This window comes from Varanus komodoensis, unplaced genomic scaffold (genome assembly GCF_004798865.1).
Source record: "Varanus komodoensis strain SLA01 unplaced genomic scaffold, ASM479886v1 scaffold19, whole genome shotgun sequence".
Classification (NCBI taxonomy): Eukaryota; Metazoa; Chordata; class Lepidosauria; order Squamata; family Varanidae; genus Varanus; species Varanus komodoensis.
In genome coordinates, this window is record NW_025335550.1 from 12,987,880 (window position 1) to 13,014,192 (window position 26,313).

At 43.0% G+C, this 26,313-nt stretch overlaps 1 protein-coding gene across 21 annotated transcripts in view; it reads right to left on the reverse strand.

Annotated features, from left to right (window-relative positions):
- Positions 1-26,313, reverse strand: part of MPDZ (multiple PDZ domain crumbs cell polarity complex component) — a 126,494-nt gene that overhangs the window by 22,120 nt on the left and 78,061 nt on the right. For 11 of the 21 annotated variants that reach the window (XM_044427698.1, XM_044427699.1, XM_044427694.1 and 8 more), the window contains 14 exons: positions 25,056-25,166; positions 24,253-24,336; positions 19,959-20,030; positions 13,962-14,124; positions 13,230-13,426; positions 11,230-11,321; positions 10,893-10,983; positions 10,550-10,630; positions 5,164-5,256; positions 5,005-5,079; positions 4,113-4,281; positions 2,927-3,072; positions 2,027-2,110; positions 1,681-1,874 (listed from right to left, as the gene is read on the reverse strand). In XM_044427698.1, the coding sequence (XP_044283633.1) occupies positions 1,681-1,874; positions 2,027-2,110; positions 2,927-3,072; positions 4,113-4,281; positions 5,005-5,079; positions 5,164-5,256; positions 10,550-10,630; positions 10,893-10,983; positions 11,230-11,321; positions 13,230-13,426; positions 13,962-14,124; positions 19,959-20,030; positions 24,253-24,336; positions 25,056-25,166 (1,652 nt within the window). The remainder of the gene's footprint in view (positions 1-1,680; positions 1,875-2,026; positions 2,111-2,926; positions 3,073-4,112; positions 4,282-5,004; positions 5,080-5,163; positions 5,257-10,549; positions 10,631-10,892; positions 10,984-11,229; positions 11,322-13,229; positions 13,427-13,961; positions 14,125-19,958; positions 20,031-24,252; positions 24,337-25,055; positions 25,167-26,313) is intronic. The other 10 variants (XM_044427713.1, XM_044427710.1, XM_044427709.1 and 7 more) reach the window with 4 other exon arrangements.

A 26,313-nucleotide genomic window follows, 5' to 3' on the forward strand; every position in this document is an offset into this window, starting at 1 on the left:
GTCAGCCTATAATAAAACATCTGTCATACATGATTTGATCTTGGATGAGGGGGCTGCCCTGGCATGTATTACTGAGACCTGGCCGGGAGAAGAGGGAGATGTCTCCTTCATGCAATTGTGCCCGCCCGAGGATCTGGTGCAACATCGGCCATGCTCACAGGGGAGGGGAGGAGAATCGCTTTGGTTCACTGAGCCAATATTTCCCTTGTGAGGCTTCCTGTCCCTTCGAGGCCAGGTCTTGAGTGTTTGTACCTGGTGTTGGGCAATCAAGATAGATTAGGGATTCTGCTGGTGTACCATGCACCCTTCTGCCCATCAGACTCCCTGCCTGAGCTGACAGATATCATCTCGGACCTGGTGTTGAGGACCTCCAGGATGTTGGTCCTGGGGGACTTCAATCTCCACACTGAGGCAGTTCTGCCTGGAGCAGCTCAGGTCTTCATGGCTTCCATGACAGACATGGAGCTGTCTCAACATGTCACCAGCCCAACCCATGAAAGAGGTCACACACTTGACCTGGTTTTCTTGAAGGGATGGGAAGAGGGTGGCCTGGAAGTGAGAAATTTGATCTTAACTCCTACGTCATGGTCAGACCACTTCCTTGTGAGGTTTGAGCTTGGGGCTGATCTCTCCCTCCGGAAGGGTGCCGACCCTATTAAGATGGTCCACCCCCGGAGCTGGATGGACCCAGATGGATTCCTGAGGGCTCTGGGGGATTTTCTGATGAATAAAGCTGGCACTTCTGTTGATGTCCTGGTCGATTCGTGGAATAGGGAGATGACCAGGGCAATCGACACGATCGCTCCTAAGCGTCCTTTCCTGCCTAGCAGAGCCTGCAGGGCACCCTGGTATATGCTTGAGTTGCAGGCGATGAAGTAGACTGGGAGATGATTAGAGCACAGGTGGAGGAAATCTTGGGACGAATCTGACCAAACACACTTATGTGCTCATTATCGAGCCCATGCTGTGGCAGTAAGGACGGTGACGAAGCAGTTCTTCTCTGCTTCCGTTGCTTCCTCACAGTGCCATCCGGTGGAGCTGTTCCAAGTGGTGCAAGGCCAGGAAAATGATGTGGTCGCACCTTAGGCAGCCCACTGTGACAACACTGCCCAGCACTTTAAGGAAAAAATCGCTCAAATTTGCCGCGATCTGGACTCCACAGCTGATACGACTCCAGAACAGGAGGCTATTTTCAATGGAACTTTAGCGCTATAGTAAAGTTAAGGGTGTGAACCAGGATAGGGTTAGGGTTACAAAATGAAGGTGTCTTGGTATGGTTTTGATGGTTGGAATGTGTTTAGAAAGGGCAGAAATTCTGAGGTGCACAGAAAAAGCTACTCAAGGAAGGCTTTTTCAAAATTGACCTATTTTCAATGGGACTTGAGCTGTATATTAGGGTTAGGGGTGTGCACCAGGTTAGGGTTAGGGTTACAAAAACTACTTTTTAGCTCTAGCAATCAGGAAAGCAGTATGACTTGCTGTATGGCTACGCCAGAGGTAAAGAGTGGGTTGAACCTAGATTTTCCAAGTCAGGACCCAACTCCCTGCTGGTCAAGTCACATCTGGCACCTACTCAAGTGGGGAGGAAATTCTTGATGTTCGTTCTTTCACAGAACTTATCTGTGGCATCAGTCCATATTCAAAGACATGTTTCTCTCAGAAGGCCCTTTATTCACCTACCTTTTCCCAACAATACTCAATCCAAGGCCTTTCCCTGGTTTCTTTTGTAATTCTATACTGAGTACATCATACATGTCTTCTTCCTTATACTGGGCCTCATCCCTATAAACAGTGAGGCGGACTTTTTGAGGTGTCTGTCTGAGAACATTTATGGCTTCATCATGTGTTGCATTCCTCAGGTCAATTCCATTCACCTAGAATGTAATTACATGGTAGATGTGAAAGCTTGATCCTTTCATGGCTTTTAAAGAACTAGCAATGCATACCTCCCTCCAGTCCACTTGTTCCTTCTTCCTTCTCCCCAGTATAGATGAATGCACTGATAATACGTAATGTAATGGTATACCTCCAAGATCTGATCGCCAGCCCAGAGCCTTCCATCTTTGGATGCTGCTCCTTCTTCATACACTTCATGAATAATAATTGCGCCCTGTGAATTGAAAGACAAAAAGCACTGAGAATATTAGAACCACCTATTCATGCACTGAATCTATCCCAAGCCTAAGATACAGCATAGGATAAAACAGAGGATTACTAATACAGTGTCAAACTACACAGAATAAACTCTACTATATGGATCTCAAAGCAAAAGTAGTTCATAATTTTCCTTGGTTAAAAAAAAGCATTTTTAGAAAGCAAAGGAGGGAAGGCATCAGTAACAGGAGAAACCTGGGCAAAGAAAAAATCTCAGGGATGCACAAAATTGAAGACTTTACTGCCAAAACACATTTTAAAGTATACTGCTCCAGGGACACTACAAATTGGAAGAATGAACTTTATATAGTGTAATATTTCCAAAATAATTATAAAATACAATAAGGTTGCAGCTAATACCATTATAATAACCTTCTAAAAGTAAAGAGCAACAAAGATGTATTAAAACTTGGTTTTTTATATTGTAAAATAAAAATACATTGAAAAAGTATCTTTAAAAACTGTGGTAACGCTTAGTTGCTCACATGTAGATATACTCTTTGATACAAATATGAATTAAACAAAATAGAAGTATGAAAACCCTGCCCGATAAGGAATATAACCTTTACCCTCCAAAGTAGAAATATATTCATTTATTCAAATATATCTAAGGTTGCAATCCTATGTTTACCTGAAAACAAATGCAACTGAACTCAAAAGGACTTATTTCCGGGGAGATATGTATAGCATTTTATTGTAAGAGAGCAAATTTTCATGTTAAGACTATTAGTTTAGGAATATCTTGAGATTACAAACATCAGTCTTTACAAACCAGCAAAGTGTCAGCTCCGCCTACAATGCTCAAGCCAAGACCAGTACGCCCTTTAGAGATATCAATTGTAGTTTCACAACCTGGGATAATCGGACATGTAGCTGGGTCAGAAGCCAATGTGGCTGGAGTCGAGGACCTGCTGGTATCTGAAAACAAAAATAACACAGACCTTATGATAAAAGAAACAGCAACACAAGGTACTTTAGCACACGGATCTCAAAAGAAGGAAATTGAAATTAAGGTGCCCCAAAGCTGGAGCAAATACATAACCTATTGGTATTACTGCTATTAATTATATTGCATAAAATTGCCCTGGGAGAATTCTAGAAGTTAAAAAATTAAATTACTTAACTGGTGTATAATAGGTACACCAAAGCCCAATGTAGAAAACATTAATTACACTTACATCTCATTAGAATCCCATTGGAGTCTGTGGAACAAATTAATTGTAGTATCAAATTGATTTCAACAGGATTCAAGTGAGAATATGGACTCAAGGCCCAACTTTGCAATCATGCCATCCTTGCTAATTCTTTTTCAGAATGAAACAACGAATCATGGACATCAGTACTACAGTGTCCTCTCCTTAACTATAAAGCTGTCACAAGTGTTGTTTGAAGTTTAATAAGCCAGGGTCTTGGCACATGGAAATTCTTGCAGCATTAATGAAATCTGAATATCAAAATGCATCATAGGCTTTAAGGTACATATATCCTTAATAAAGTTTTCATTCTGGATGTAAACAGTAACTCGAATGTACTGTAACATTTATGCAAAGTATACATGATATATGATGCATACTTTTTAATAACTCAAGCTGTAAACTCAAGACCCACAGTTACTACAGCTAAAATCCTGCCAGTGCTTGCCCTGCAGCTTCTAACACTTTATATTCTACTTTATAATAGGCTGATTAGAAACCAAAAGGAAAAGTCGAAAGGTGGGGGAGGATTAAAAAGCAGCACATGCATTTGAGAGGCAACTACATACAACTCCAAGTAACCTGCTGAAAGCATGCCTTCCTAAGAAAAGGGCTGGACCCTCAGCTCAATGGCAGATAGCCTAATGACTCATTATAGTTCTATAATGCAGACCTTCCTAAAAGGAGAAGATAGCTGGGATGGATGCACTTGTGTATACATTTGTAATTCATTTGCAAGCCTTGAGTTAAATAAAAAATACTTACTTTTAATTGACTCTGGTTCTGGTGATTCAGATTGTTGGGTATTAGTTCTCTCACCCGATGTAGAACTGAAAATGGGAGTTTCTGGCTGAGCAGTTGATTGACTTTCCTGCTGTACTGAATTTACTGTGAGTTTCACAGTTGGTTTTGATGTCTTCAGCAAACTGATAAACTTGTTGAACAATAACAGTAAGAAATTGCCATTTAACAAACCAGTAATACATGATTTTTTGAAAGACCATGACAGACTCTGTTCCCTTCAACAAACATGTTGGTTCAGTCATTTTGACAACTGCTTAAGAGGAAAGGTTAGACTCTAATTTCCCAAACCTGCTCCATCTTTCCAGCCAAAGAGCTGACCACTAATATTTCAGCCAAAAAGATTAATGTTGCCCTCCTATCATAGTGCTCGCAGATATATTGTACTTCCTTCAGCTCCCAGCTGACATATCAGTACTTATGCTGGCTCAGCATAAAAGGAATTGTAGTCCTACACATCTGAAGAGCACCATGTTGGGGGAGGCAACATTAGCACACGTTTATTTCAGCAAAAATGAAAAGGCCTTTACAGTTAAAAAAACATCCCAAAGCAACCCTGGTTGATCCATGCATGAGAGCTGCAAAAGAACATCCTACTGAATAGCCTGCAGAGCTATTGCAGTTTCTGAAACAAAAATCAACACAACATACTGTTCTTGGACTAATATGTGGAACAAAAATAGATGAAAATAAAAGCTTTGGCATATTTTCAATATTCCCTGCTTCAGCTATGCCAGCTGCAATTCTGAAGAAGCTAGCTTTATGTTTAAACAGAATCTTAAATATCTTCAAGATCCCTTGATAGTTATACAGAGCAGGTACAAAAAGCTGCAAGGTGTATTATTTGTTCAAATACCTTTTCTATAGGGTATCCCATAACAACTTCATCGTCGACCGCTAGAATTTGATCTCCAACCTTAATTCGACCATCCTGAAATCAAAATAAAGTGATGGAATTTGGAGAGCCTCCTCCATATATTTATCAGTTTCTCCACTGAATGAAGTTATTGCTTACCTTTCCTGCAGCACCATGCTCTGTGATACTCTGAATAACCACACCATTAAATGTGTCCTCTTCACCGATAGCAATACCTATGCCGCCTTGATCCTAGGGAAACACAAGCATTACAGAAGGAAGCATTAGAGTTGCTTACCTGTAACTGTCGTTCTTTGAGTGGTCATCCATGCATTCACACATTATGAGTGCTGTGCCCGCGCAGTGCCTGTTGCCGGGAAGATTTACTAGCTTTAACGGTTTTTGGCAGGAACTCTGCGCACCCCCCCCCCCCCGGCAGTATAAATGGTCAGAGTGCCTGCCCTTTCCCCACTCAGCTGAAGATCGTCCATTCGCCCCCAGGAGGAGCTGGCCAGTATAGAATCCAGCACATAAGGGAGAAAAGAAACAGAAACAAAATACATATATACATACATACATAGTATAACTAGAGGTATAGTATATCAAGTAACCGACACTGAGTGGGGCCAGGGGGCAGGTTGCGTGAATGCATGGATGACCACTCGAAGAACGACAGTTACAGGTAAACAACCTGCCTTTCTTCATTGTGGTCTCCATGCATCACACATTATGGGTGATCAACAAGCTTACCACACCCAGAGGCAGAACGGCGGTGGCACAGCAGAACTGTGGAGAGGACGTTGTGGCCGAAGGAGCAATCCTGTCTGGCCTTGATGTCTAAGCTGTAGTGCTTCGTGCAAGTGCACGGAGTAGACCATGTGGCCGCTTTGCAGATATCTTGCAAGGGGATGCCCGCATGGGGGGGGCAGAAGAAGCAGCAACAGCTCTTGTAGCGTGTCCTTTGGGAGTAACAGGTAAGTCCAGTTTTGAAAGGCAATAAGCCAGTTCAATCATCTCGACGATCCATTTCGAAAGTCCTTGAGTATTGACAGAAGCTCCCTTGTTGTGTTCTGAGTATTTGATGAAAAGCCGTTTGGTTTTCCTGAATGACTTAGTTCGGGATTGATAAAAGGCTAAACAGCGCTGGGTGTCCAGGCGTTGTCTTGTTGGATTTTGGCTATGGTTCTTGTTGTTAGCGTTATCAGTGGGAACATGTAGAAGAATTTGTTCTCCCATGAAATCATGAGCACATGCCCAATCGAATCTGGGCTGATGCCCGCTAGGGAGCAGTATGTCCTGCAGACGGAGTTGTCGTGAGTCGCAAACAAGTCTGTTCGGTGTTCCCCAAAGCTGAAACAAATGTTGGTTAACTTGGTGATCTAGTTCTCACTCCTGCATCGTCGACATGTTTCTGCTGAGGAAGCCGGCTTCCTTGTTGTTGGTGCCTGCGAGATGGACAGCTCAAGGCGTAATCCTGTGGGCAATGCACCAGTTCCACATGCAAAGGGCGAGGTGTGCCAAGGGTACCGACTTTCTACCGCCCTGTTTGTTTATGTTGAACACAATTACAGTGCTGCCCGATGCTATCTGAACCATGTGGTTTTGTAGGAGCACAGTGCTTTGAAGACCAGCAATTCCAGGTAGTTGATATGCCTGGTAGTCTCGTGTCCACGCCAGGTGGCTTGGGTCTGAAGAGACGTGCAGTGGGCATCCCATCCAGTCAGGGAAGTATCGGTATAAAGTGTCACGGCTGGTTCAAGTGCACAGAATGGAACTGTGCAGAAAAGAATGGTATCGATAGTCCACCAGGACAAAGTCTGGAGGACCAAGTGCAGAGGTTGTAGTGACCAGTTCAGCTGATCGTGGTCCAGGTGGAAATTGCGGCTGAACTAGAGTTGCAAAGGTCTTATTTACAGTCTCACATTCAGCACCACTGAAACCGCGGGCACCATGTGACTGAGCACTTGTTGGATCGAGTGTGCCAGGACAGTCCGTTGGGCAGTGATCCGTTGAAATCAGTCTGAAATCTGAAATAAGTCTTTCCTGTCGGTCCCGAGGAAGGAAGGCTGGTATGTGTAGAGTTCAGACATGCTCCAATGAAATTGATGACCTGGGAAGGAATGAGGCATGATTTCTCAGTATTAATAGAGAGGCCAAGATGATCTAGCAGGGAACAAGTAGTATTGATGGTGGCGAAAAAGTCATCCCTGGAGGAGAAGATGATAAGCCAATCATCCAGGTATGGATAGATGTGGATGCCCTGAAGCCGGAGATGGGCACAAACGGGAGCCATGAACTTGGTGAAGACTCTCAGAGCGGTAGCGAGCCCGAAAGAGAGCACATTATATTCAAAGGCATCAGTACCGACAGTGAACCGAAGGAGGTGCCTATGAGCAGGATGGATGCTGATATGAAAGTAAGCATCTTTCACGTTCAGGGATGCGAACCAATTTTCTCTCCTGAGCAATGGGAGAGTGGTCATTCTGAATTTGTTTTAATATATTTATTGATCCCACGTAAGTCTAGAATTGAGCATAGCCCACCGTCTTGTTTCAGTACCATAAAGTGCCTGGCGTAGAAACCGTGCAGTCCTTTGGAGCCATGAAGTTTACAAACTGCTCCGTTACGAAGCAGCTCAGTGACTTCCAGGAGGGCTGGAGAGGCTTCAGTTTTGATGCTTCCTCAGACCTGACAGATTTCCTCTTTTCCTTCTGTTTACAAGGAGGAGAATGTGAGAAGCACTTTCCATCCTTGCTGGCGAGATCCCCTTCAGATGAGCGAGGAGGGACGGCTTTTGATGGACCCGGAGCTGCAGAAGAGGCGGCCTCAGCTGAGACCTGCTTCATAGCGACCAGTGCTTGGTCTCTCAACATTTTACGCAGCTTATTCTCGTAGTTCCTGCGAGCCTGCCTGGTTAATGACTGGCAGTGGCTGCACTTATCGGTCTTGGGCCCTTCTCCAAGGCAGAGAAGGCAGAGATCGTGAGGATCAGTGGGAGACATTTTGGCTCCACACAGGCCGCTTGCTGCACCATCGAGAGAAAGAAGAGAGGAGACAGAGAACGGAGATAGTTGGGAAGAGAATGACGATAGAAGGGGTTTTTAAAAAATTGGGGGGGTGAGGGGAAGGGGGGATGGAACAAGAAATAAAGGTAGGGGTCCGGTAAGGGTGAACACAGGTTAGGGATATAAAGTAGAGTGTGAGAGAAAGTAGTAAAGATTTGGAAGACTACAATTGAGAAGACAAGGCGATATAGCGAAGAGAAAAAGCATGGCAAACTATGGTCGCAAGCAGACTGGGGAAAGGGCGGGCATTCCGACCATTTATACTGTGGGGGGGGCGGAGTTCCCGCCAAAAACTGTTAAAGCTAGTAAATCTTCTCGGCAACAGGCACTGCACAGGCGCAGCACCCAAATGTGTGATGTATGGAGACTGCGATGAAGAACACTATCTAATTAAAACTAAGGATGTTTGAGGAATGTTTTATTTGCTAATTTCAATACAAAATGACTTGTTTTGCACCAGTTCCAGGCAAGCTAAATACATTAGTAGGCAGCAGACTGAAAGACACCACTAAATCTGGCTAATGTTTTTGCAATAGCAAGGAAAATTTTTCTGGTTCCTTCTCATTCTGCAAGTTTTTGGTTCTAGGAAACAGCAAGCATACACTCACTTATTGCTATGAGAAGCAAATACAAGTAGGAGCTTTGTAGGAACAACAGGATGCCTGTTTTAATAAACAGGGTGTGACAGTTTGGAAGAAAGGAAAAGGGAAGAAGAAGAAATCACCTGTTTGACAAACTGAAGAACTTTGAAAACCAAAGGTGATAATCATGGTTTAAATGATTTGAGCACTTTGGAACATATTAACAAGAAACAATAGATGGTGCATCTAACTACCTCAAAATAATAATTAAAAACAGATTTTAATGTTTATAATTTGTTCAATCAATGGTTATTTTTAAAACACTTAAAATAAAGATATGTTTATTTGTATATACAATTCCTAAGAAAATTCCTGTTTAAATCTTATCTTTTGGAAGCTTAAGTATATGCATTTCAGAGAGCAACTAAATTTTTAACAATATACAAATAACTATAGGCAGAGAGGGAATGAACTGCAGGCTTTTGCATACTGCCCCTTCTGTCGTATCTACAAGAAAGAGGTTGTCAGATTAAACACAGTTGTGTATTGTGTCTGAACTCCAAAGCCTTGTTAATCTGAACTATGGTCGATTATTGCAAACTATATAAATAAACTATGCTTTTTTGAACAAACCACACTCAAAATAAGCAAATCTGTTCCGGTCCAGAGGCCATGGCAGACAAAAGCTAATCTAAACTGGAAGTCAAAACTTCCATAACTAAACCATGATTTAGCATTAGATCTAAACTAAGCCAAATTCATCACTAGATCCATGATGTTCAGGTAATAAATGACAGCCCTTGCCACATTTTCCAGCCACGTGCAAGGTATCGTCTGTGAACAGCTCTCGTATGGTATAAAAAACTCATAAATGACTTTTCTACATGCATGGGACTGCATCACATAATCTTTCTTACAAAGTCAAATAAGATTCGGAGGAGAGGCCCAGGCTCCACTGACATGGTTGGGTGATTTGAACATTCTCCTTGGCCTACAGAGGCTGTTCACAGACAAATAGCTCCTAGCCAGCTGGGAAGAAATGTTAAAGGTACTTGAGAGGGAGCAAAATAATAGTAGTCTTAGTCAGAGTATCAAGCAAGAGACCATTTCAACTCTCCTATGGCCTCAAAACAGATCTCCAGTGTGACCGCAATGCCCCCCACCCCACCTGTGACCCCAACTCCTTTCTCTCAACAGTCAATCATTTAGTGGTTTCCTAGAAGTTCTGACATTTCCCCCACCCCATTTTTAAATGTTGAAATGTGCTTATCAGGCTTAATTTCGGACAAGAGCTTTAAGATACAATATGCTGGATTTATATTTTGCCCCCACCTATAGGCTTTTAGCCCCACCTGCTTTGCCTTCAGCCGCAACCAAAACTGGACAACGGTCCTCAAGAGCTTCTTTGAATCTGAGTTGGTCCCTCAAGCCTAAAAGAGGCTTCCCTATCCTGCTTAGAATTCTCTATCCTGCCTCACCCTGAAACATTCATGCAAACCCAAACAGGTTGTTACTGTTAAGACCTTCTGATTAAGCTTCTTTATGCAAAAAGAAGCTGAGCACTGACAAATTTAACTACAGGATTTTCCAGTTCCAAATGCCATTTCTTCACAGAATATGCTGGATAATATATTAGACTGGATACTGGTATTACCACAGTTGAACTCTATATATGTACAGGACTTCAATCCAGAGAATGAAACACAGGCCAATAAAGCTAGAAATGCACACCTACTCTGACAAAGGAACTGCATGTGAAATTGTGAAATCCAAAACTGAGGCTACTGTAGAAATACAGTGCATTCATAATAGTCTCTTCTACCTTACACTAAATATATCACAGACAGCAATCCATTCAGAACCACTGCCATTGGTATCAAGAACCGTATCTAAATTTACCTTCGGAAGTTCTACGTTATGAATATTTTTATAGAAACTCAAATCTATAGGTAAAGCCGAGCTTGAGGCATTCACATCACCCTGAAAGAGAAAGATACATTATCAAAAGACAAGTATTCAAAGAAATACATATTCATTGTAAAAGTCACAGATCCAAAACATCTAAGTTCCCTCCTCTTTCAAATTTACATTAAAGGATTTTTATGAAGTTGCTTAAGACTTGCTAAAACTGATCGTTTCAGGGTCACTGAAAAATATTACAAATAGCATCTGCATATTTTCTGTCCATAAATAGTATTAATCATATCACCTAAATAAGAAAAATACCAAATTCTTATTTTACCTCATCCTGTTGAACTGCCACAGAAGAGGAAGGGGAGGTCTCAATGGGTTTCCCAGGACAAACAGCCATCTGATGAACAGCATCTTTGCTTCTGCAACATATAGAAATATTATATGTTCAGAGACTGACTCTTGCCAGTCTAGTCTTTCTTTAATTTTAAAGCCTAAATAACAGCTTTAAAAGGACATTAGTTGCAGTATTGAAAAGTAATATAAAATCCAGGAAAGCTTTCAACAGTGCTGTAACAGTTGGAATATATAGAAAAATATACTATTAAGAAGTTCACTTAGATAATATAAAATATTAAAGCCAGATAAAAATGTTAAATATTGCTTACCTTATAAATATTATTTTTACTTTAGAAGGTGCACATTTGATTATTGAAGATGCGTTCTGGTGAGTCCTTCCATAAAGTACTTGTCCATTTATCTAGACATATCAAAATTGTATGAACAGGAGAAAATATTAATTTTAACTGATTTGTTTATCCTAAACAAGTTCTTCCATGGCCAAAAGCAAAGTTTGTTTGTTACTATTTATTAAATCTGCTTTTTAACTGTTCTGGTGCAATCCACTAATCTGCTTTCTTTGTTGTAATTATTTCTCCTGTATCACAAAATCCCCAACAGCTGTTGTTTTGTATTTGGCTCTCTTTCTGGGCTGAAAATGTCCTTTATGTTACAGTGGACTGGCTGACTTTGGGAACATCATAATCAATTTCTACTAGTGATTGATCACCTCGTGATTCACTGTTCATTAAATTAAAAAAGAACACAGAAGAGCAGGTTGCGAAGAATGAAAATATAACATTGTTTCATTCCATGCTGCACATTTTAACAGTATGGCTGAATTTTCTAGAATCAATGTCTAAGATTAATAGCATATCATGATAATAAGAATAAAAGTGGAGTTCTTTGGTCAGAAAACCTCAAATACATGATATCTTTTATTACTGTTGTTATTATTCCATGGTGGCAAGGTGGTGAGACTGCTAGCCTGGGTAACTGGGAGATCTGGGTTCCAGTCCTGACTCAACCATGAAGCTCACTGGAAGTCTATGGGTCAGACACAGACTGGAAGACTTACCTACCTCACAAGGTTGTTGTGATGCTAAAATGGAGCTATGTAAACGGTTAGAATTACATTAATTGACTGCTCTATCATCTTACCAGACAAAGCCCAGAAATATGTATCTACAGAACAAAACCCTAAATTGTCAAGAATGTACGTTTTATTTTATATTATGATTTGGTGACCCTACTCACATGTTGGAGAGCTGAACATTATTTGAAGTAACACTAAAAGATGCATTAGATCAATAATTTTAATATGGAATGGAAGAAACAACTATGCTGGGAATCTTACATAAAAGATTTAAAAAAATCCCCCATGGCTTCATTATTTACGGAAAAATCTATAAAAGTTTTATTACATTGCAATATACAAACACCTTGTTTTAAAAATTGCATGAGTCATTCTAAAAGAAAATATTTAATAATCCAAAGCTATTCATTTTGGGAGGGGATTAAGAAGTCCCCTCCCCCATTTTCTCAGGGCCTTCACAGGTCTAGTACAGTCAGAGCTTCAATAGTAATTTTATTGGCTATGGCATGTTTTCAAAGGCAAAATATAACATTAGTCACCTAGAACTGGAAACAATAAGTCCACAGTAAGAGCTAGAGGCTTACTTCTGAAAACAATCAAGCCCTGAACCCTGCAGATATACTATAAAGCAGTTAGATAGACTATACCCCCTTCAAGATTCAGGTTCACAGTTTAAGAATGCTGTCAATGTTGGGAGTTGCAGAACTTTAAATAGTTGGGATGTGAGCCCCAAATGTGCTGTAATATGCTTCTTTCCTTATGTTGTTACACTATCATACCTTATGATACCAGACTTTCAGTCCAACAAAATGTAATTTATTATCAAAGGGAGAAACTACAGGCAGCCTAGCAGTAGATTAACAGGACAGCCTTTATATGTAACTGGTCAGAAGCAAGTTCCATTTTTTCAGGTTAGGTGGGCTCAGGATTGCAGTCTTCAAGTATATTTTCCTTAAATCATAACCATGTTTTCCTTCAAAATTGTATCGAATCTGCTTTCTTCTCCTGTATTGCATTCCTTCCCAAACCCACCACAACCCAGTACCAGCATAGCTGAAATCCAATCCTAGATCCAAACGTAAAATTCATAACAGGATAATAATAAACAAAGGGGGTACTGATGAAAATAACATGCTGGTCATTAAAGCCTGCATTTTACACCAATAATCAAATGCTTTTCTCTGTCCTTAGAGTCAGTGTGTTTCATTTTAAGTGTAATTACTAGACACTTACTTCCAGTAACTCGTCTGCAATCTGCAGCCTCCCATCTTTTCCAGCTGCTCCATTTGGATCAATTCCCACTACAAAAACACTCATCTTGGATCGGTCTTTGTTCCCAGCAAGGCTGAGTCCTAAGCCAGCCTTCCCTTTTTCCAGTTCTATCATGTGCAAATCGCCTGACAGATTCCCATACCGGTGACTGATCTTTTCTAATCATAAAGAGAGAAAAATTCAAATGGAAAAGACAGAATTTATGTTTGAAAACCTTAAAGGAACCGAAGTTTTGAAATTCAGTACTTATACACCCATAACTTCACCTAGACAGAAACAGTTCAAGTATGAATCCATTATTCTTTTCCAATAAAATTATTTATGGAAAATATAATACCAGCCATTTTTATCAATATGAAAGAGTAGAGAATCTCAGCCACTTCTCTCTTTGTAATAATACACATGTATATGTATGCCCAATATAACTGTGCTTTATTTTATAAATAGCAACAATTATCTGTCTTGGACTATAAGTGAAATGACAACCAGATGATAGAGCTTTAGGGACTTAACAAGCTTGTCTTGGAAGACGAATTCACCCAGCAAAAGGTGCTCTACAAAAATAATGCTTGTTTCTACAATGTGATCTTACTCACGTGGAAAAAAAGAATATAAATATGGCACAGCAGATGGAAATCTAACCATTTGGCATGACAATATGTCTTGAAAGCCTGTCTCAGAAATTGAACTTACTCCAGCTGTATCCAAACTCATCTTCCTTATCAATATCTTCCAAGTGTTTGTTAGAGGACTGCTGTACAACATCGGTGCTCATTCCTGGGGATGCTGCAGAAGGGGGCAGGGGCAGGTTGCACGATGAGGTCCTTTCTGGCTCCGAATCTGACTGACTTGATGCCTGCAGAGAAGAAAAATACAGGGGCTCAGAACATGCAGAATGGCACTGGGGAAAAACATATGAAACAATGAAAAAGAAAGGGCTTGGCTTTCAAGTTAAAATACGAAACAACAATAGAATAGAAAGGCAATTATGGATGGCAAAAAAACAGCAAGGGAACAGAAGGGTCAATGCATTTCAAGCAAGCAGGACAGAGACCACAAAACAAATTCAGTGAAGATTTATGTGTGTATGGCCTATGCGCCATAGATGTGATGATGTACTTCCAAAACTGAACAAATTGTACTATTTTAAAGAAAATACAATGCACTTTTATTGATACCTTAAAAAAAAAAAGTAAATGACATGAGCATTTTGGGGAATTCATTCTTTTTTGCTAAAACGGGGAACACGGAAACACACACAACTGAGACAGTAACCACAGTGGGTTAAATCTAGAGTTCCTTTAAGCAGAACTCCACTGGTGGGGTCCTCCCAGCGGAGGATGGAAAGACTAAAAGCACATTTTAATTATTAACACTTCCCTTTGCAACTCTAAATAGATGCTATGGCAGCCTGGGCCCCACTCTAGCATTGTGTAGGAGTTGATGTTGTGGGGCTGCAGGTGTGAGGGAGGACTGGCAAAGATCAGCTCCCCCCATGACAGCCTCTGCAAACTTAAGGATCACTTTCATTGCGGAAGGAACACTCTGATCTGTCTGGATGACAGTTAGCCATGACGGGTTTCAAGCGGTCTGAACCTAACCTCTCTACTGCAGGGTGGCTTCGTTTTTACTGACAATGACAAGCCACTCTGACAATCCGTAGCTTGTTCAAGGAATTCCTGCACCCACAATGGGCTATCTCACCCGAGTCCAAGAGACCAATTTCATCATGGCTTGTCGAAAAGTGCCACCAAGTCTTTGGGCAAGCCTGACCAAAGGTGCTCCCGCTCCTCTCCTCACAAGAGATTCTGTTTCCCAAAGTCTGCCTAGTAGCACGATGTGCTGCAACAGCCTGCACTGTCCATCACTTCTTGGCTGCCTCCTCTGCCCACGCCCATTTTTCAGCAAAGTGTTTTGCTTTGTCCTTGTGAACCACCTATGCGCAATCTGCATAGTGACCTTGAAGCACCTTGTTACCCTGCCAACTTCTGCAGTGTGTTCAAGTTGCCCTTCTTCTACTGCCCTACAGCAATATTTCCCAAGGCATCCACCCGGCAAAAAACCTACATTTAATTCAAAAAGGTAACTTATGCAATTGTTTGAGACTACCTATTATAATCCCTTTAATACACTATTGCATATAAACCTGCTTCGCATTTGTGCAATGGATAGGAACCAATAATAACACTACTCTGAGTTAAATATCACACAGCTGATAGCTGATTTCTCCTAGCTGCTGGAATCCTAACCTATCCTCCCTGGTAACGGCCCTTCCTGTGTGTATACAGTAAGAAACTCCACACAGGCACAGAGCCTCTGTGTGTGATGCACAGACAGCATAAAGAAGAACAGTAGTCAATCCAGACACTGGGTTGCTGAAGGTATATTAGTTTACTTAGTTCGCTTTCCAGAGTCATTTGCTCCCCATATGGTACGATGGAACCTGCACGGGTGGCAGATGGCAAGTTCCCACCACCACTCTGCTCACAGCATCTCTCCACATAAGCATTCCAGGGGTTTGCTTGTGATGCACTTTGGGGCCCTAGCCAGGCTGGAGGAAGGGAAACACTTCCAGAATTCAAGAGCATCTGTGGAGTGATGCTGCACTAGGTTCGGTCACTGATCTCGAGATATGTGCAGAAGCTCTGGTGTACCTCTCGGAGTACCAGTCACGGTAATTCCCTTTTCCATATAGAGGTTACTCCACACTCCTGTGGAGGAAACTGCACAGGCTGAACTAAAAGTTTACTCAGGGGACATGCTGCGCATATCATTTTATGACAACACAGCTACTATCCTACTAGGCTGGATGGACTGACACTCAGTTAAACAGCTGACAGAGATTCCCTTGACCCATCAGCAGAGTCAGGTCCCAGCCTTTGAAGAACTTCCATTCCTCAACCCGTGACTTGTCCTTCCAGACTCAGGGCATGTGTGTCAAGGTGTGCTGAGCCCTCTGCTGCACCAACAATAATCTCCAATATGCCCAAGCCACTCAGGGCACCATCTCCAAGTATTTCAAGATCCCCAGATCCTTGGGCCACCCAAAAGAATATTCCTGTGTGAGCCAACAGTTCATCCAGGTAGTCCACCCTGCCTCCCCAGCACCAACCCATTTCTCTGAAGAAAAGGAAGGACTTGGGAAGCTATTCAGGAACTGGTCGACAGTATTTTCTCAGGGTAAATACAACCAGAGCAGGACCTCCACATGAAATGTATGGAGAATTACCTGCAAGACAACAGTACTTTCCCACCCATGGGCACCCGTCTACAGAGAAGGGGCAGCAGCAAAAACAATATAGCACAGTTAGTCTGGGCCAGTGATGGCGAACCTGTGGCACACTTGCCACAGCGGGCACACAGAGCCCTCTCTGTTGGCACGCGAGCCAAGTCGCCCAGCAGCCATGCACATATTCAGAAAGTGTAACGGCACCAGGCGACGATGTCACCCATTAGCCACGACTCGCCACAAGCGGCAGCGTCGAATAGGTGGCCAGAGACAGGCGCAACAGCCACGGTGGGTGCGCCAGGAAGGGACCAGGTGAGCAACAAGTGGGCATGCCAAGCACTGGCGGCAGCGCCCTCCTCCTGCCTCCTCCCAGCCCACAGCATGTGAGCGGCCTCCCAAGCCACCCTTCTAGTGCGGTGGTGGGACCCTGTGGACTCGGTAGCCGCAGGCGCAGCCAGGCAGCCAAGCAACTGCCTGCCTGCCTGTTTCTGGGCTGGGCTCCTGTGCAGGAGGCCATGCGGGGGGGAAGCTGGGTGAAGGGAGCAAGCGACGGGGTCGAGGCAGCGGAGCAGCAGCTGGAGCGAGGAGGAGGGGAGAGAGGGGGCCTGGGATCAATATGGTGCTTCCTGGGGAGGGAGGCCAAAACGAGGAAAAGTGGAGGCTGGAACTGCTGCGAAGCGAGAGGAGTGGGCACATGGCGGGGACCTCCCTCCCCACCTGACCCTACTCACCAAGGCTTGGCAGCGCCATGGGGGCACCTTGAGGAAGATCCCAACGGAAGGGATCAGCGATAGCCTCTCCTCACCTTTAGTTTAGGACTCTCCCCACCCCCCGCCCCCGCCCCATTCTGCTCTTTCAGGAAACTTTCAAGCAGCACCGAAGCTCCTGCGGCATTCCCGGTGGCTGGTTTGGGGGAGAGGAGGGAGGGAGGGAGGGATTGTGCGCGCCTTAGTGTGTACCATCATTATAGTCTTAGTGTATACCATCACTAAGAGATTACAACTGCAGAAGTGCCTGTCTGATCACCCTATATACTTGACAGAATAATGTTGCCTTTTCCCCACCCATATAAACACCCATTCCCTATAAGCACCTGCTGAAGCATAGAAATCCTGGTGGGAACCAGCACTCTGTTCTCACTCATAAAGTTTTCTATAATCACAGGGCACCCCACAAGTCAATAGTCAGTTCTTCCCTTTTCCATTTAGAACCTGCAGCCCACCCCATCAGCGTTCTTCTCATAAGGAAAGCCTAACAGGTGGGGTGAGATGAAGCTCCATGAACGCCGTCCCTCTGGCACTTGTAGACTGCCTTTCATGCTCAGTCTGTCTTAGGAAACAAGCTGAGCAGGGAGGAAATCCATGAACAATCAACTGACCACCTTTTTCCAAGTCATCAGCAATGTGAACTGCTGCACACGATGCAGATGAGGGAGGCCGCATGGGCAGTGGTCACATGGAGACGATTCTTCCTGGGTTCTCATCACTCTCATGATAAACTTGAACGTGTGACCATAACAAAGTGAATGGAGCCCAGGGAACCCAATGGATTCTCACCACCAAAACGGATTCCTCACACACCCCTACCTAATGATGTTTTGCCAAGGAACAGGAGATTTCCAGCTGTTCTTACGGCAACAACATACGACGCTCCAAACCACAGTTTCTAAAAAAGTATCATTTGGGGGGGTTGCAACGAGTGGGGGGGGGTCCTCCTGGGGAAAAACAAACTGGTACAGCTGCAGGGTTGGTGTAGCAGGAGGAGGAGGAGGAGGGGCACTCCAGTAGAAACACTGGTTCAGAAGTCAGGACACAGGTGACAGTGTGTGGAAGGGAGGAGACGACTTGTGAACTCCACAGATGGTCCTTGTCTGAAGCAACAAAGGCAGCACAGAGGGCAAACAAAGCAGCTTCACTGAGAGGCCGAGGAGGGTGACAGTGGTGGCTGCAACAGAAACACCACCTGAGGAATCAAGAGAGCAGCAGAACAGAGCAAGCAGGAGAACTGCTTCAGAGACGGGATGAGCAAATCAAGCAGCATGGACAAGTGAAGACAGCAGCGTGATAATACAAGACAGAAAAGGGCACGAAAAGCGTTACAGTTTTATTAGAAATACGAGCAGGTACTGGCAGGTACTTGGTGCAGGAAGGCTGGGAAAACTTTCTGCCAGGATGCCTCAAAGGCAAAACCACACTCTAAAAACCCAACCAGCCCACAGCTGGTGTGACAAGGGAGCAGGGAATCCTAAGAGAAGAATTTGCTGAAAGGCACCTGGGATGTGTGCTAGGGGCAACTGGAGGGGGAGAACCAACTGCAAGCGTAACAGCCTGTCAGGTGCACTGTGGGTTGTTCTGCAAACAATCCACGGTGCACAGCTTCTTTGCAGGATGGCCTGGCATCACACGTGAACCTACTCTCTGGATTCGTGCCATTGTTTGCATGCACACGTGTGCAAGTATGTAAGAGAAATGACAGTTTCACAGCTTAGTTAATGCATACAACTACATATGCATCTTTAGATTTCGTGCGTTTGAAACAAGTGGAAATGACCACCCAAGTTACTCCTTAAGAGCTGAAAGTAGTTTGCCTTGCAGGGTTTCATACTCAGATACAGCTACCTGGATAGCCTCAGGCAGCTATTTGCCAGCTCGCATAAATGGCTAAAATGGGGAGAGAGAGGCATGAGTTTGCTCATAGGCCTTGTCCCCAATATCCCACTTCACCCGTTGAGAGCCAAGATCTGAAAAGGTTTGCCTGAATGTGCTGACACAGCCCTTTTGAGAGCTCCTCTTTCAATACACGAAGGAGTAAACAGGCGGCCAGGCGTGTGAGGATGGATGCTGGGCGCAGGGCTGACAGGAGCACCTATATCCCCGCTCTACTTTAGCCCTACGTGTAAGCAGGCAAATGTCCGCCAAGTGCTAGAGTTGCACCAGTTACAAATGGAGCACATACTTAATATACATGCTTGCATGTTTAATTACATGGATGTGTGGGCTCTTGATGTTATCTGCATGCCATCAAAGCCTTCTCCATGGAAAGATGCCACACCACTGTGGTGAGGATCTGTATGCTGAAGCAACATGGCAAGAGATGCCAGTGGCATTGTTTACCCCGTATGATCCTTATCTTGCTGAGAACATCATCAGAAGGGGAAAACTCGTGTGTAAAGTGCTTCTAATATAAAAAGGAATGAAATTTTGCCATGGGAAGAGACTCTAATGACCCTACGTTTTCAACAAAGACAGGAAAGTCCTTCGTCTCTAAGTAAACTTCTAGGGAAGTTAGGTATCTCATGTCAAACACAACAATTTCTGAATCTTCTGCAGTTGCATTTGGAAGGAGTTAAGTGGTTCTTTTGAAATGATCCCAGGGCCAAATTGAGGGATGATGGACAGAAAGCACACAAGGAGTGTTGACACACATACTGACTATGACAATAACTACAAATTAAGACAAACCTTAAATGGTGTAGGAGCAAAAGGATTACAGGGTGAGCAACTGGAAGTAAATCTAATTGGATTCTGCATGTCCTATGGTAACAGAAAACAGTAGGCTGTTTATTACAGTGTTCTTGGTGACAAACAACTTCAGGAAACTCTTAAATAGTGGATTTAAGTTCACATAAAACTTTATAAAGATATTGAACCATACAGTGATAACAACATTCCTGAAAGGGTCTAATATGGTTGCTCATCTCTATTATTATTATTATTATTATTATTATTATTATTATTATTATTATTATTAAAATCTCTAGGCTTACACACTATACAATAAGCACCAGCAAAGGCTTTAAATTGTCCCCTGATAATTTAAAATTTAATTAAATAACCATACACCATGAAACCATTATGCGCCTACTTCTATTTGGGAGAGAAAAGTAGATCTTTATCTTGAGGAGGGCAAGGTCTTTATTTTAGGAACCTAAGCAACTGGCCTTGCCATTTTGGTTTCTTAAAAGCAATGTGGAGTTCTAATTTGACAAATTAGTGATTTTAGTTATTTATTACTCAGTACAGATGCAATGACGGAATTATAAGCAGTTATGGTATGCCATATTAAGTCACAAAACAGTCAGCCTTGTATTGTCAGTCCACTGATGCATCTACCTGGAGGCAGCAGTACCTGAATACAGGAGCTTGGAGCTGTGGCTCCTCCATTTTCACTGCATTGTTAACAAACCAAAGACAATACTTTGTACAGGGCACAGTGGGGGATGGAAACTCTTGGCACCATTTATCTCTCTTAGCTGGATCTGCAGTCACAATTTATGGCTCAAATCCAATCTTTGCCTGCTACGGTGGGTGGAAGGCAAGCTTACCTCAATTTTACTTGTATCTCACGCTATCGCCTCTAATGGAACTGTGACTGGGCATGGGAGAAGGAACAAAGGCAACCTAACAACTAGTGATTCAAAGAGGCATATACCTATAAAACCCACATACCGTACAATCTTGTACATGTCTACTCAGAACTAGAGGTGTGCAAGAGATCCATTGGGGGATGGGAATCCATTGGATTCCCTGGCTTGGCTCCCAGGATTCTGGTCCTCTTTGCGCTGGCCCCGAGTTCGAGTTCCTGGTGAGTGCTTCCAGCATCTGCGGGCACTCACCAGGAATCAAGCCCCACCCGCTGTGCCAGTAGCCCCCTTCCTCCACACCTGGCGCTGCTGCCAATGGCTGCGCCAGGCAGGGAAGAAGTCTGTCACTGGGAATTGTGCCTGGTGCAATTCTAGCAGCACCCCTCTCCTGCGCTCAGCACCTCAGCCATCAGCAGCATCAGGCACGGAAGGCGGTCTGCCAGGTGTTGCCAGAATGGCACCTATAGCGACCACTAGTAATGCTCCTCTTCCACATCCTGCAGCTGCTCTTTGGGCAGCTGCCCCTGATGCAAAAGGCTGCCAGCTGCACAAACGGGGCTCCACAAGCATTCACAGACTTCCTCTTGGCTTCCTTGGGTTCACTCTGCAGCCCAGGTTGAGCATGAGAGGAAGTCCGAGGATGCCAGAGGGATGGATTCCAAAAGGGTTCAGCCCAACCCTAGTCAGAACTAAATCCTACTTTTTTCAATAAAGCTAACTCCCTGTACAATATTACAGGGTTGTGCTATTAATCATTTATTATCTATATTCTTTATATCTCTATAATTCATAGGTGTGGGGGGAAGGGAGCAAATGTATCTCTGTCAGTGATTTCAAAAGCACCAGAACTCTTTTCATTCTGCCACCTACTCAACTTAGAGTCAGTGGGTCATTTTAATTCAATTCCTAATCCTACTGACACATATGAAATGACACAATGAGGATTTCTAGCTTTTATGAACCACCAAATGCTAAACTCAAAGCATGGTGTCCAGGTAGCACCTGGTCCAACTCACTACCACTATGCTAAAATGGTACTGCAGGTCATCACCTTCGAGTGACCAAGGGAGGTTATTTTTGGTTTTTTATGACATTTGGTAGCAAGTATTTTAGTAGCTGCAAGCAAGACACAAGTTTAGGAAAGTTTGTGTTCAAAACGTTGAGGATATAGACCCGGTGGAAGAAAAGATAAACACATAAATGTTCACTGAGTGCACCACAAACACATAAGCATCATCCAACCTTGTTAGTGTTGAGCTGCAGAGGATCAGCAAAAGGGTTAGTGCTGCTGAAGGTAGGAGGCTTACTGAAGGGGTTGTACTGCAGGTAAGGCATGGGAAGGTTCTACAAGAGAAGCAGAAAGGGACTTGCTAACCAAAAGGCAGATACATTCGGGTACAGCCACATATGCCTGACCACCACTTGACCCACATCACATGCTGGCCTGTGTGTGTGGACCACTGGGCACAGACTAAAATCCACAGAGCAATTCCGTGTCACCGTACAGTGTCACAAAGATAACACATTTCATTAGAAGCAGGTTACACGTTCAAGCTTTATTCATGAGGCTCTTTGCTTATGGAGTCTCTCTGGGACTTTATTCATTTGGCATGGGCGTGGGCTTCCACGTGCATCCTTCCTAATATTTCTTTACAAATTACAAAGGGAAGTGCGTACCTGCATCATTTCTACAGTGCAATGGGAGGACTGGCCTCTCGCTGCTACCACAGCACAAGCCCTCACAGAGCACTGATATCCAGAGAAGAACAGAAAAATGTGCGAAGTCAAGAGCACTTGACAAAACTCCTTCCTCCCACTTTTTGAGCTAATCAGGGCACAATATTAAGCCTGCTCCTCCTTGATAATCATAGTTACCTCCAAGCCATAATTTGTAGCCATTCTTGGAACTGGGTTTGTAAACTGTGCTCTGGCCCAGTCATGGCTAATACTGGCATGAATGCAATCTGATACCATGGTTAATTCAGACATTGGCTGGGTTCAAACAATCAGGAGGAAAATAAGCCACCATGGCTTCCTTTCCCTATCCCCAGATGTGCCAGGCACACACCATGCAATTTGCCAATTTACCCATGCGGCACTAGACCTTCAAACCTGCCGTATGGTGGAGTTTCAAAACTACCCCAGAACCCTACAGTGGCTTCTGGGGTGATTCCGAAGCCACCCCTGCTGCAGCTACACCCGATCTGATGGTGCCTAGCATGTGCCAGGGCAGGGGGAAAAGGCTGCCGTGGATGAATGTTACACTCTTTTTCTACTAACTGTCTGAGCCCAGTCACTGAAGTGGGCAGGGATTCCCACGCATGAAGACTGGGAGAAGGACTGCATGGCTCAAGGGAAGGAGGCGAATTTGCCAGTGTCCGTGGCACAATCTTCAATCTCCTAACCAATCCTATGCCAGCTTATTTTGAAGCAAACAATATTAGACAAAATAAATAAGGATCAGAATGGTCAGATATTTATGCAAAGCCACTGCAGTTACAATTAGCAAGGCAAAACAACAACACAAGCAACAACAAAAACAACAGACTAAGTTATATGATTTAAGCCAGTGGTAAGCAACCTTTACATGCCCAAGGGCACATTTGTCATTTTTCAGGCCTGTAGGTGGGCGTTTATTTTGGGATTCAGCCTTTTCTCTCCTGTCTGTCCCTACAGTGAGTTGTAGGGACAGTGAGAAGCAGCAGTAACAAGAATCAACTTGGTGCATCCAGTGGGTGGGGAGGAAGCTGTCTGGCGAGACCTTAGTATGCCCAGGAGTTTCATATTGTTGATCCCTGCTTGAAGTATTTATAAATAAGGTTGTAAGTAATATCTGAAAATATTGGACACTGTAACATTCAGTCTTTGCAAAGAAGTTACAGAAAATATCTACTGAACAGGTATCTATTACTTCAAAACAAGTTGTTGCAAAACAGATCTAAAGAGCAAGAGCAATTGCCCCTATCCTCAGCACCACATTTAACTATTTTCAATCCACAATGTGCAGTAATGAAAGGAAAATGCACTACATCTGTTAAGCTAATGACTATTTTTGGCTTCAGAAGCCAATATTATAGGATTTTAAACATCATTTAAAATATTTAATAATATTAATGTCTTTAACTATTTAATTTTAAATATTAACAAAAGACAATATGGTTAACACTCTGTATGACTGCCTATTACCAAAAAACAGTGGAACTCCCCTTATAAGACCCTGGTTTAAATACAGCAGCAGGTGTCAAATAAAGAGCACAAACTAAAGGCATTTATATCTTAAACATTCACAAAGCAAACACAAGTTGCCCATTCCACAGCAAATGCACAAGCATCAGTTTAAATCCTGCATACATATCACCAACATTCAGCAAAGCTACTCCATGCAACTTTACCTGTGTCGGCTGATGGTAAAATGGATTATTAAGTTTCTGCCCACTGGGAGCAGAAGACGATAAAGAGCTATACAGAGATTCTGGCTGGGAAACAAAAGTTGTGAAACAGCTAGTAAATCAAACATGCAGCTTACAGTGAATCTACAAAGAGGAAGTCTAGTTTCAAGTGATGCAAGCTACTATATTAATCTACTTTACAAGTGTTTGTTTTGCCCATGCAATGCAATGCCTGAAAGTGTAAAGGGCAACTGCATATTGTTCAGAAAAGGAAGCTTCCATCACGCCTGGCTTGTGCTTCACCGCAAAACAAACAGCACAGGAAAAAGCATCAGATCAAAAAGGTGTATTTGGCTGTAACAAGACTGCAGCTATGTGTATCTTGATGGACAGAGAATCCAGATAGGATGTGTAAAGGTGCAGTGGGGCCTCAGGTGCACGGAATGGGCAGTTTCATGAACCCTGAACAAAAAGGCTACGCATAACAATCCTCAGAACTTTAAAACCTCCCCACAATGTCTACAGACAGGTAGCTATTTGTCAAATTTCTTCACTGATAAACTGGCTGTGTTGTTGGTTTCCATCACTTGTTTTGAATTAAAAAAACACCTTCACTTCTTCATAAGTTCATTTTTAGATGGGTTTTCAAATTATTTCATGGTCAAGGGGCTAACCACAAGTCCAACATTTTCTGCTGTTGGCACTGAGGGTTGTCCTCCCTAAATTAACAGCAGCTTGAATATTTGCTTAATTTGTCTATGCATATTTTGGCTCTGCATATGTGCCCTTGCAGATTATATGCTTACCCTCGGTCTGGTTATAATGCTTTGTACCATAAAGACTACTGGGTTGCCTGCTCTCCGTATGGCTTCCACAGCTTGTTCATGACTTGCATCTCTGAGGTTAATTCCATCCACCTGAAATTGGAAGGCCTAAGCTTAACACAATGGTACATTTAGCTAAAAATAGCAAAGTCAGCAACTTCTAGATATCTCATTTGAATTCTGTTTCATAGAGAACAAACAGACAAACAAAAATCAGTAACAAGGCTTCCCTGACAGTCCTTTCTGTGAAAGTTTCTGCTCTTAGATGTTGTGATACATCCAGGCAAGAGACAGGCTGGGATGTGCAGAAGAAACAAATCCTCAAATCATTTGGCAACATCCCTGCTAAAATGTTTGTTCTACTCATTTTTGCTATTGGGACAAACTGTAAATTGTTAGATAAATTGAAATGTTTAAAGGTATTAGCTTAGATGCAGACTTAAATCATATGAGATGAATTACTCTGTCAATTTCTGTATCTCTCAACTTCTCCTTTTCCAATTTTCATTTTGGTTTGTTGAAAACTTTGAGAATTTCATTTCTTAAATGTTTCCATCAAAATATAAAGCAGTTCTGTGACTGTTTCAAAAAAGGCGCATTTTTGTATGCAACTTTGCCTAATATACACCTTTTGTGTAACATGGACATACAGTATAGCATCCAACCCTGCTTCTGCACTTCTGCTAGTTCTATTACATCTATGGAACCAACAAATGCTCGGCTTGGATTGCTTCAAGAACCATCAGCTCTCTGCTGTGTTAGCATGAATGTCATTTTCATTCAAACTACAACAAGAGTTAAGCAACCAAACCACATTTTTGGTTTAATTACCTTTGAATGCAAACTATAGCTTACTGCTGTTGATAAGGCAAAGGCTGGCTAAATGAATGGATGGAAGCTATGGACAGAAGCTAGATACTGCAATCTTAGTCAGTAGAAAGTAGGCAGGTTTCCAGATGTTTTCTACTTTTAACTCCCAGAATCCCTTGCCAGGACGGTCAATGGCCAGGAATGGTGGGAGCTGTGGTCCAAAACATCTAGAATTCTACTTTATGCCCACTCCTATTATGGGCCGCTTCACCTTATCCCGGAACATTCAGGCAGCCTTAGGCTACCATAATCCATCAGCTGCAAACTCGCTATTTGCAACGTGGTGGTAACACTACTGACCTACCTGACAGGGCTGCTGCCAGGGTTGCTGCCCTGTGCATGTAGCAGTGCTCCAAAAACTCAGAACTCG